The sequence below is a fragment of the Ochotona princeps genome, chromosome 14 (assembly GCF_030435755.1).
Source record: "Ochotona princeps isolate mOchPri1 chromosome 14, mOchPri1.hap1, whole genome shotgun sequence".
Classification (NCBI taxonomy): Eukaryota; Metazoa; Chordata; class Mammalia; order Lagomorpha; family Ochotonidae; genus Ochotona; species Ochotona princeps.
Window position 1 is genome coordinate 8,171,562 of NC_080845.1, and position 12,477 is coordinate 8,184,038.

The window sequence follows — 12,477 nt, forward strand, 5'->3', positions numbered from 1 at the left end:
CTGGCCGCGCCTTGCCTCCTGCCCCCGCCTTACCTGCTGCCCCCTTCCCTTCAGATGAGGCCAACAGGTGTCCCTGGGGTGCATCAGCTCTCAGCTCAGCTCTGAGGACCTGCTCCCCTGTTCCTCAGCCTTGCCCATGCCATCACCAGGCAGGGGCAGATTCTGCCCTCGGGCCATTGTCGCCATTGGCTTGGTGTGTGTCTTGCAAAGTCATCCCGACAAAAAAGGAAGAAATGAAAATAAAAACAAAAACCATAAAGTGATCCCAACAGCCACTGCTGCTGCTGCTGAAGTCCTACTGTGCGCCCAGCACCATGCATACTATGTCCCCTCCCCCTCAATCTCACAGCAGCCGAGGGGGGCGAGGGTGAGTGATACTGAGGTGGCAGCCATTATTTCAGTTGCACAGATAAAGTCAGTAGAAGGCAAGCTTCTTCACTTCTCGGGGCCCCTATTTCTCAACTCTGAAGCAGGGGTAGCAATACCTCACCTCCAGTTCCATGGAGGGAAATGAGAAACCATGTGAGGTCGTGCTCCATGAGCTCTTATGGCGTGGTATCAGGGACAGCAGTGACGGCTCAACCTGCTGCTGACTCCCTGCTCAGCATTTCCCGTGTTAGTTTGCTAAGCTGGGCACCTCAGATCTGATGTTCCATCTGTAAAACGGGAATTGTGCTTTGCAAAACCCAAGTGCTTTGCAGCACTACTCGTTCGCATCCTGAAGTACAGAGGGAGAATGAAAACCTATGTTGGCGAGCCTGTGCCCACTCTGTGGTCCTCAGAGTCTGCTGTTTGAAAGAGCACCACCAGTGTGAGTAAGCTTTGCGTAAGCACTGGTGGTTACACAGCATGAGCCAGGAGCAAGGCACCCCGAAGAAGGCAGGTGCAGGGGTGCCGGGGTTTGGCGATGAGGACCGTGTGGAGGTCGTTCCCCGAGGATGTCTGACCACGAGGCGGCACTTGGTGCCATGCGAAGAGCACAGGCCGTGGAGGCACCTAGGCTGTGTTACCTCTGCCATTCACCTCACCTCTCTGGATTTCATTTTTCTCCAGTGACACCCAATGATGCTGATAATGTGCAGGTTGCATGGTTTGATAAGAATCAAGTGATCTGGGCCAAGCACGGTAGCTTAGCAGCCAAAGTCCTCGGCTTGCGTGTGCCGGGATCCCATATGGACACCGGCTCTAATCCTGATGGCCCCACTTCTCATCCAGCTCCCTGCCTGTGGCCTGGGATAGCAGTTCACGACGAACCAAAGCCTTGACCCTGCACCCACGTGGAAGAACCAGAAGAAGCTCCAGGCTCCTGGCTTCAGATCGAGCACAGCTTGAGGAGTAAATCAACAGATGGAGGATCTTCCTCTCTGTCTCTCCTCCTTTCTGTATATCTGAATTTCCAACAAAAAAAATTTTTTAAAAATCTTTAAAAAAAAAAAAAAAGAATCAAGTGAGCTAAATTCAGCAAAGCACGGAGCAAGATTTCTCCTTCATGGTCCCAGCCCATTCACAAGGGCCATCAGCAGCAATCGGAAGTCTAGCACCATAGCCAGCCTGTTCAGCATGCTCCTGAATGCATTAGGCAAAGCACGTGCCTATTCCCACCTCAGTCGAAGCCGCTGGCAGGCAGGGCAGCCTTGGGCAGTGCTCACCTACACGCATGTGCTCCAGGGACAACTGATCATCAAAGTGATGCCTTACTTACAGAGCGGCATATGTCCCATGTTGCTGCCTATTGCCATGATGTTAATAAGCCCTTTTTCACCCCAACACATGTTCCAGATTGGACAAGGTCTTTCTAGTTCAACAGAGTAAATGATAAATAAGTTCTGAATGTAAGACTCAAAAGGAATGGACTTAGTGGGATTGGGGCAGGAGGATTTAATGGGCTTGGGTGGGCATGGCAAAAGTGAGGCTTGAGTCCAGCAGCGTACAAGCAGCTAGATTAAAAATCGGGAGCAGATGCTTGGCCCAGTGGTTCAGATACCCATAAGGACACCCTCATCCCGCATCATGGGACCTGGCTTTGATCCCCAGCGCTGGCTCCCAGATCCAGCTCCTCCCTCCTGTAGACCCAGGGAGGTAGCAGTGATGGCTCAAGTACTGGGGTTCCTGCCACCCACAGGGGAGATCTGGATTGAGTTTTACAGAAAATGAAACCAAATATGACATGTGACCGCCCCCCCGCCCCCCCCCCCCCGTGCTTCAGGGAGATGTTACCGTGCTCAGACCAGGCCACCCCCCTAAATCCCATACCCAAGAATGGCAGGCTCCGCAAGAATCAAGCAAGTAACCTTTGATAAATAAGAGGTATGGATTGGAGGTGGGGATCCTGTGCGTTCCGCTGTACCCCAGAGTTCCTGAGACCACAGTGTTTAGCTCTCAGTGAGTGTCACAAATTGCTTTTTAAGCAGGAAAATTCAAGATGGGGGAAATGGGGCAAAAGAATGCTCCTCTCTCCCAGCTGAGTGAGCCGGGCTGGGATCCAGGGCTTTATGAAAAGGCAGTGAGCTGGCAAAGGCAAACCCCTTAGCTCCAGGCCTGCCACAGGGGGAGGTAGGGGTGAGCCGGTCTTCCCAGGGGAGGCCGGGGTGAGTGTGGTAGTCTGTTTGCGGATGTCCCGCCGGTGACCTGCTGGATTTTTTGTTTGCCCTGCAGAAAGTCAGAAACATGGCCCTGGACGATGTCGTGATCCTCAACGTGGACACCAACACCTTGGAAACCCCCTTCGATGACCTCCAGAGCCTCCCAAATGATGTGGTGGGTAACGGCCTCCCAGGGTCCCGCAGCCCCACCTGGCTGGACTCAGGGGCAGGGGAGGAGCGCTGCTGCTGTTGCCCCTGGGGCCTGCTGTCTCTGTGCAGTCGGTGCAGAGGGTGCAGAGGGTGCAGAGGTGGCTCTTCTTGGAGTCCTGTTGAGCCCTGGGTACTGACCTCTACAAACTGGGGATGCCACAGCAAGGCCCAGCAGCCCCTCTTCCTGTGTGAGCCTGGGGCTCTTGGCCCCCCACTCCACCTCACCACATGTCCATGGGAGGGCTACCCCCAAGTAACATCCCAGAAGTGGTGGTGAGTTTCTGGATATGACCAATTCCAGCTTCTGCCAATCTAGACTATTATTCCCCCTGGGGCTGCATGTCCTCGAGAGCTCTGGCCATTGTCTGAGATCTAGACTTGAGTAAGAGCCCCGCCAGGTGGAGGAAGGGAGCTGGTTGCTGTCATGCTAACATCCAACTAGCTCCAACTACCCGGTGGGCAGCTAGCTGCTGTCACACATCTGCTGTCCCCTCCTTCCCATTTCCCCCCTGCACCACCCCTCCCTCCGCCGTGGCCCCCACAGATCATGATGATGGGGTCTCCCAGACCAGGGTGGTCTGGACGTTTCTGGGTTGCCCTCCATGGCTCCGCCTGCCAGGTCTGTGACGGTCTTAAAGTTGAGGTTGAATGCTGATGTTCCTGGCTGGATGGTGTGATGCAGGGCCAGACTTGTGGCTTGTGGGTGTACGGTGTGTTTGATGCAGTGGACACTGATGTGTGTTACTGGTGGGAGCCCATGCAGTGTGTGTCCAGTGGAAGGGATCACTGTTTCTTTGTGAAGGATCTCCAGCAAGATCTCCTCTGGTGTTATTGTGGGAGTGCTACCAGGTGCTCTAGGGATATCTCACTATTTGTGTCCTTGACAAATGGCTAGCATTTGCTAACTTACTATACTCACAGTGCAAAACTGGGCCTCTGGTCCCTGGCCCCTTCCTCAGCTTTCATACCACTCTGAGGATCACCCACCCCCAACTTTATCCACAGAGCTGGATGCTGGTGAAACCAACCCCTGGGCCTAACTGTGGGAGCACACAGTCCTGGTTACTGCCACCTTTGCAGGTGCCTCACATCTATATCTCATGCAGTGAGCATCCTTAATAGAAGGGATTTCCCCATCCAGCTGCAGGGCTGGAAGAACTCACTGCGCATGAGCCTGCCACAGAGTCCATGGCTGGTGGTAGGGGTGGGGGCACAGCTGAGATGAGAACCCTTTTGGATGATACAAAGCTTGTACCGCCTCTGGCCTGCACAGAGGCAGTGAGAGATGACAGGGGTAGAGAAGACTTACAGGTGCAAGGAGTGCTGTTAATTATGTCAGGATAGGGCACAGGAATTCTTTTGGTCCAAGGAATCGGAAGAACCCACATCTGTTTCCCTTCATCACACAAAGCACCTGCTTAAGCCTTGAATTCTGTATTAGCGTGCTTTCCCTTACTGTGACAGAGATAGCTGAGAGAGCTTCCCGGGGAGAAGAAAAGGCTTACCACCTCAGCTCACAAACTGGGGATTACGGCTCAGGATCCGGCATCCATGGAGGCTGGTCATGGCAGGTACAGAGGCCTGATTGTTTGGCAAGCCAGGAAATAGAAGAGGAGAGCTAGGCCAAACTCAAGCTCAAGATAATAACCTACTGTCCAGTGACTCCCCACCTCTGATGCTCTAATCAGAGCAGGTCTCCACTCTTAAGCCAGTGACCATTAACGTCAGGACACCAGAGTTGAAGCATCTGAGTCCATTTGGGTGAGACAGGTATGTTAGTTGTGGACCTTGAACCTGCCAAGTGAATATGGGACATGAACCTGAAGTGTGTCAGGTGTGGGAAGGGGCCCAGCGCCCCCAGGACTATACAGAATGAGTGACAGTGTAGGCAGTGGACTCACAGAGGTCGCTCTGCACTGCGCTGGTCCGGTTCAGGCATCAGGCAGCCAGGAGGAACCCATCTTTGAAGGGTGTTTCCCAGAGACCCCAGGGAAACAGGACACTGACCCAGAAGGGCCCAGGACAAAGAGCAGCAAACTTTGGGGGAGGACAGTAGAAGCTTCCTAAAGGTAGCGAACTCCAGGATACCTTTTTAATGATGAATGGTGGGGTGGCCTGAGGGAACCCAAGTATCTTAAGCAAGTTCGTTTCTCTCTTTGAGCCTCAGTTTCCCATATTAAAAGAGAAATACAAGGCCTGCTTTTAGGACCACTGTGGCAAACAACACTGTTAATGTTCATCAAATGCTTGGTGCGGTGCCTGCCTGTGGTTGGTGTTTAATGAAGGATACCTGCATTTGTTTTTAATAAAATTGTTGTTGATAATTACAGGCAAAGTTGGGGTTAGTTAGTATCCTGCACATCCTGGCTGTCACAGTCTGCATGGATGGGGGCCCCTGGGCTGCAAGCTGGTTTCCAGCAGGATGTTGTACGGCAGTGGGTCTCCAACATGGGAGCTGGAGCCTCACTGAGGATCTCCAGGGTAGCAGTAGGTGAGGTGTCGGGGCAGCATCATGTCCTGCTCATCTCCATGTCTCCCACGTTCAGACCTAGCGCTTCACAGTGAGCCTGACCATCCTCCATCTCGGCGCAGGTACTTGTACGCTATCAGATTCCAGATCCTGATCATTCTGCAGATTGGCGTCCTTTGGTCTTTTCCTTCTAAACGCCTCCTACTTCAAGTACGATTTTTTGTTTGTTTTTGTTTGTATGTTTTTGTGTTTTTCCTGCTTCATCTGATTCAGGCCACACCCCCTTGGCCCTTCCTCAAACACAAGAGTGACCTTTCTAGAAATGCCAGTGGTCTCACCCTCCTCAAGATGCAGGGAATGGGGGATGGCTCAATGGCTCAACTGGCTAATCCTCCACTTGCAAGTACCGGCATCCTAGATGGGTGCCAGTTTGTGTCCGGCTGCTCTGTTTCCTGTGCAGTTCCCTACTTAAATGACCTGGGAAAACAGTGGAGAATGGGGCAAAGCCTTGGGACCCTGCACCCACGTGGGAGAACCAGAAGAAGTTCCTGGGTTTGGATCAGCTGTTCTGGCCATTGTGGCCCCATAGGGAGTAAACTAGTGGATAGAAGATCTTTCTGTCTCTCCTTCTCTCTATAAGTCTACCTTTCTAAAAAAAATAAATGAATCTTTTTAAAATGCAGTAAATGAAGGAAAAAGTTTTTTTCAAGATTTTTTTAGATTGGAAAGGAAGATTTACAGAGAGAAAGACATCTTCCATCTGCTGGTTTACTCCCCCAAATAGTGTGATGGCTGGAGCTGTGCAGATCCAAAGCTAGGAGCCAGGAACTTCTTCCAGGTCTCCCATGTGAGAGCAGGAGCTCAAGGACTCGGACCATCTTTCACTGCTTTCCCAGGCTGTAAATGGAGAGTTGGATCATATGTAATGCCAACTCCTCCCCGCAACAGACAGAGGCTTAACTGACTATGCCACAGTGCCAGCCCCAAGAAGAAAAACTTCTAAAGGCAAAATCAACCCTTCCATGGTTTTCCATTGTGTATAGATTTAAGTTAAATTCTGCTTGTTGGTCTTGAGAAAGATGACTCCGGTTCCCTGAGCCCTGATTTCCACGTGCAGGTGTAGTGGGAATTGGATGCGCGGGTAGGGTCCGTGTAAAGGTCAAGTGCCATCAGTGGTGACAGTGACACATCGGGGATGCTGGTGATATCCAACAGAACATTCAGAGCTGGCCTTGGCGTCCTGATCCAGTCCTCCTGATACTTGGTTTCCTTTTTGTTTGTTTGTTGATCTTCACACCCTTACCTCTGGCCTCTCCCAGCTTCAAATTCTGCACTGGCAGCGTTGAGGACTATTAGTCACTCTTCCAAACTCCTGTATTGCTTCAAACACCAAAGTTTAAACTGCACACAGGATTTCTTTTGTCCCTAGTGTCCTATAATATCTCTTAATCTCTTTCTCAGTCTTTTTTTTTAAGATTTATTTATTTTTATTTCAAAGTCAGATCTATAGAGAGGAGAGACAGAGGAAGATCATCCATCCATTGATTCACTCTCCAAGTCGCTACAATGGCTGAAGCTGAGTCAATCCAAAGCTGGGAGCCCAGAGCCTCTTCTGGGTCTCCCACACAGGTGCAGGGTACCCAGGCTTTGGGCCGTCCTCGACTGCTTTCCCAGGCCACAAGCAGGGAGCTGGATGGGAAGTGGGGTCACCAGGACAAGAACTGGCATCCATGTGGGATCCTGGCATGTGCAAGGTGAGGATTTTAGCTGCTGGGCTACCGCGCCAGGCCCTCTCTCTTAGTCTTTAAACATTATTCTGTAAAAACCTTTTCTGATCTCCCCAAATGGTTTTGACCATGTTTCTCTACGTTAACCAGTGCCTCTTGCATTCCTGTACAATTGCACTGGTTGTGACCTGTTTCTGGGTTTCCTTTTTAACTATGAGAACTCTGAGGGCAGCAACCCAGTTTTATTCCTCTATTTCTCAAGTATCTAGAAGCCAGCAAAGAGCTAGATGGAAAGCACATCTGGATTGGATATTTGGGGAGGGAAATTCTTGCAAAACGTGGCATCTGCGCTGGTCTTGTACGAAAAAAGGTGTTGCTTCTCACTAAGATGAGATAAAAAGAACTGTATTGATCTTTCCACTATCAACTATCAAAACTCTGACCAAATATAAAAGCAGCTGTCTCCTGGGTGGAAGGAAGCAAAGGAGGTGTGGTATGCTTGACCTTCTGCCTGGAAGCCTCTTCTAGAAACTAGAGCCAGAAGGGGAAATCCCCAACAAAGTACTAGGGCCTTGCTGAGTTGAAGAATTTCTGGATCTGAGGGAGAAATAGTTGAAGCTTGTGGGTCAGAAAAGCAAATGGGAGAGAGGTTGTTGGCAAAAGAGCTTCAGAGATATGAAGTGCCCGATTGGCTGAAGACTACCCGGCCCTGTATTTGACAGAGCTCGCCCCATTTAGGAATGTTCCAGGCCCGGCAGGCCACTCAGTACCATCTTCAGCACCCTCGGGAGGGCTTGAGTTGGTAGTAGGTCTAAATGAGCTCCAGATTAGAGGGAATTTAGCCCTGCCCTAACCAAATCAAGCCTTAGGAAGCATAAGACAGGGCTTCAGGGCCAATGGTAAGGCACTGGGCTTCATTCTGAGTGCCAGTTACACGGAAAAGAATTCAAGATAGGCACTGCTAATGTGAATATTTTTATGAGTGAATGTGAAACTTTAATGAAAAGAAATTTGAGACTATTTCTGAAGTTTCCAGAAGGCCAAAAATGTGTAAGAAATTTAGCCCCCGCAGAAGTATAATCCTGTTCAAAAGAAGACAAGAAAACCTGTAGTATTGGGCATCCAGTTACTTAGAAGTACAAGACGTGCTGAGAATCAGGAACACGTAGCCCATTGCAGGAGACAAATCAGCCAATCATAACAGATCCACAAACAACAGCCATGAGGACGGCCGTCTGGTCCACTGGATATTAAGATCCCATCAGGATGCCAGCCTCCCACATCAATGCCTGGGTGAGAGCCCAGGCTCCAGCTCCTTGCGGAAGCCTCCTGCTCATCTCAGGCCTCAGGAGGCAGTAGGTGGCAGCTCCAGGAGTTGGGGCCCTGCCACTCTTGAGAGAATACTTAAAGACAGCTACGATAAGGTTACAAGTATGTTCATACATCTAAGAGACCTGAACAAAATGATAAGAGAAATGGAAGATATAAACTGAATGACAATGAACATCTACAAGGCAAAAATGTAGTGCCTGGGATTAAAAAAGAAATCATCAGTGGAACTAAGAGGTGATAAAACAGCAGTGAATGGCAGATCAATGAACATGAACGTACAACAACAATAGCTATGCAGTATGGAAGAAAGAAAAAAAAAAAACTGAAGTTTACCTCACTGGTCCAAGAAGTTTAGTGAACATCCCGATAATTACCAAAAACCAATTATAAAAAGAAAAGCTTAAAATTAGCTTAAGGGAAAAAAATAAACAGAAGAAATTATCTGAAGCTATATGTAAGTCAGAATATAATGGAATAACGTTTTTATAAAAATGAAAGATTTTGTGTCAACCTAGAATAATAATTGCAGTGAAAATATCCTTTAAAAAATGAAGAAAAAAATCAAGACATTTTCAGACCAAAAAAAAAAGTGAAATAATTGTCAACAGTTCTGAGCTACAAGAAGTAACAGAGAAGTTCTTCTAGCACAAGAAAAAATAATAACCATAGGAAACTTGGTTGATAAGGGAGTGAAGAAAACCAGAAATGGTGAAATATAGCTAAATGTAAGAAACTTGTTTCCTTATCTTTAATTTGTAGAAAAGATAAAAACACAATGTGTGACAGCAGCTCGAAGAACAGGGCAGTAGTGAAGAACAGAGTTACACCAGAGGAGCTGGCACAGTGCTCTCAGGAGCTGCCTCCAATGTCAGCATCCCATACAACTGTTGGTTCCCAGCTGCTCTGCTTCTGATCTAGCTGCCTGAAAATACGCCTCGGAAGGGATCAGGAGATGGCTCAGGGACTAGGGCACCTGCTACCCACATAGAAGACGTGGATGACGTCCCACGCTCCTGGCTTCAGCTCAGCCCGGTCTTAGCTATCGTGGCCACTTTGGGAAGTGAACCAGTGAGTGGATGGAATCCTCTACCCCATCCACTACCCTGTGGTGCAGGATACCATATGAACACAAGGTCATGTTCTGCTGCTCTGTTTCCAACCCGCCTCTCTGCTTACGGCCTGAGAGAGCAGAAGAAGGTCCACATCCTTGGGTTCCTGTACCCAGGTAGGAGACCTGGAGGAAGATTCTGGTTCCCAGCTTCAAATCAGCTCAGCTCTGGCCATTGCGGCCAAATGGGGAGGAAATCAGCGATGGAAGACCCCTCTCTGTCTGTCCTTCTCTCTGTAAATCTGCCTTTACAATCAAAATACGTCTTTAAAAAAAAGAATGTATGTGGTAAATCTTAGAGGAACCACGAAGTGGGAAAAATAGATAAAGATGTGTAGCTAATAAGCCAGTATTAACAATTCAGAAGATTCTGAAAAGAAAAAAAGACAGAAATTAAACACAGATTAAGTAGAAATGCTGATAACTGTATCAACTATTTGGGTTATTACATTAAATATATATGGCCTAAATACTCCAGTTAAAAGGGTTACGAATTGTGTAAAAAAGACCCAGTTGTAAGAATTCTACTTTGAATATAAAAAGTCAGATAGATGAAAAGTAGAAGCAATTTTAAAAATGTATGTTTCAAACACTCGTCAAAAGAATGTGTGGAAAGAAGAGACAAGTCTTCCCTTACAGAATTCCACAGGACATCTGTAAGTTCTTTCCCGGAAGCCGTCTAACCTCTTGTTGCCAACGTCTTCGAAAGCAGGCTCGACTTGCTGCTTGACTTCTAAAGAAACAGTAAAGAGGAAGTTGAAGCTTGAGTGGAGAGACTACCAGCCATGCTGTCCTCCGTGACGTCCGGTATGACATAACCCCCGATCTGACGTGCAAAGGAAGGTTCTTCTACAGTGTTGTTTCCAAAACCGCAAGATAAACTTGGGGGTATTCTACAAAGTACCCGACCAGTACCTCTCAGAGCAAAGTCATTCCTAAACAAAAGGAACAACTGACAGATGGTCAGAAGCCAGAAGGGAGTAAGGCGAGGAGACAGCTGAATGAACTGTGGGATCCAGGGTGAATCCTGACATGGGGATTAGCGTGAAACCTGCTAAAGTCACAGTGCAGTTAAGATGGCCATGTTAGCATCGAAAGGTGTACAGCAGAACACACAAGAGTACTTCACAAGGCCTAGTGGGAAATGGAATTAAAAGTTTATTTCAGGGGCTGGCTAATGGCTCAACTGACTAATCCTTTACTTGCAAATGCCAGCACCTCCTAATGGTGCCAGTTTGTGTCCCAGCTGTTCCGCTTCCCACCCAGCTCCCTGCTTGTGGACTAGGGAAGCAACAGAGGATGATCCATGTCCTTGGGACCCTGCACCTGTGTGGGAGATCCAAAAGAAGTTCCTGGCTCCTGGCTTCAGATCTGCTCAGCTCCAGCCATTGAAGCTACCAGCAGATGGAAGATATTCATCTCTCCTTTTCTCTGTAAATCTGCCTTTCCAATACAAATAAATAAGAATCTTTTTTTTTAAAGATTTATTCATTTTTATTACAGCCAGATATACACAGAGGAGGAGAGACAGAGAGGAAGATCTTCCGTCCGATGATTCACTCCCCAAGTGAGCCGCAACTGGCCGGTGCACGCCGATCCGAAGCCGGGAACCTGGAACCTCTTCCGGGTCTCCCACGTGGGTGCAGGGTCCCAAAGCTTTGGGCCGTCCTTCCCAGGCCACAAGCAGGGAGCTGGAGGGGAAATGGAGCGGCCAGGATTAGAACCAGCGCCCATATGGGATCCCGGTGCGTTCAAGGCGAGGACTTTAGCCGCTAGGCCACACCACCGGGCCCATAAATAAGAATCTTTTAAAAAAAAAGTTTTAGTGCAAAAATTTTTGAAATACATACATTTAAGGACCTTCAAAAGTAATGAAAAATGCATATTGTGAAAAAATATTGATTTCCAAAGATTTCATGACAAATTAAGGTTATCTTCTAATTTCATTTTCTGTAGGCTTTTGAAGTGACCTCGTATAAGATATAATAACTGAAGCTAATTTATAGATGGGTACCACTGTACCGTTGTCTCAACTTTTCTATAAATCTGTATACATCAAAGTTGATCTTTAAAAAGGAGTATTATGGATGACTTTATGCCTGTAATTTTGACAAGTTGGATGCAATGAATAAATTCCTTAAAACATACAAATTATGCGGCCCGGCCGCGTGGCCTAGCGGTTAAAGTCCTCGCCTTGAACGCACCGGGATCCCATATGGGCACCGGTTCTAATCCTGGCAGCTCCACTTCCCATCCAGCTCCCTGCTTGTGGCCTGGGGAAGCAGTCGAGGACGGCCCAAGGCTTTGGGACCCTGCACCCGCGTGGGAGACCTGGAAGAGGTTCCAGGTTCCCGGCTTCGGATCAGCGCGCACCGGCCCGTTGCAGCTCACTTGGGGAGTGAATCATTGGACGGAAGATCTTCCTCTCTGTCTCTCCTCCTCTCTCTGTATATCTGACTTTGTAATAAAAATAAATAAATCTTTAAAAAAAAAACATACAAATTATGGGAAGTAATAGAGAATTTCTGCTAAAGACTTTTGAATTTACAGTTACGACTTTCTATCACCACCCCAAGCCCAAACAGGCCTCACATACATTTAAGAAGGACTCTTGCAGTCTCACACACGTCCTCGGAGCACAGAGGCCCACGGCGCACCTCCTGGCTTACTTTATAAGGTCTACATTATCCTGACATGAAAACCAGACCAAGAGTTAACAAGAAAAGGAAACCATAGACCAGTCTACCTCATAAATGTCAAAATAACAAAAACTTACACATCAGTGAACCTAATCCAGCAGTGACATAAAAAGGATAATGCAGCATAATCAAGTGAGTGCAGGTTGGCTGAATATCTGAAGATTAACCCTTCTGGATTGTTTACCCTATCAACAAGCTTTTAAAAAAAGAGCACCCATCAAAATATATGCAAAGAAAAAAAATATTTTAAGGACAGTTGAGCTCCTGTTAGCGTGCTGTCCTTGGGACGGAGAACACCCAGGAGGGCCCCAGCTCATATGACAGACAGTGAAGGACTAATCCACACCTT

General features: G+C 48.1%; 1 protein-coding gene across 9 annotated transcripts in view; it reads left to right on the forward strand.

The window, feature by feature from the left end:
- The window catches only part of DENND1A (DENN domain containing 1A), a 496,909-nt gene that overhangs the window by 332,155 nt on the left and 152,277 nt on the right, over window positions 1-12,477 (forward strand). For all 9 annotated transcript variants that reach the window (XR_009246616.1, XM_058672452.1, XM_058672453.1 and 6 more), the window contains one exon: window positions 2,656-2,757. Coding sequence is in view for 8 of the 9 variants with exons in the window: in XM_058672452.1 (XP_058528435.1) it covers window positions 2,656-2,757 (102 nt within the window). In the remaining variant the exon portion in view is untranslated. The remainder of the gene's footprint in view (window positions 1-2,655; window positions 2,758-12,477) is intronic.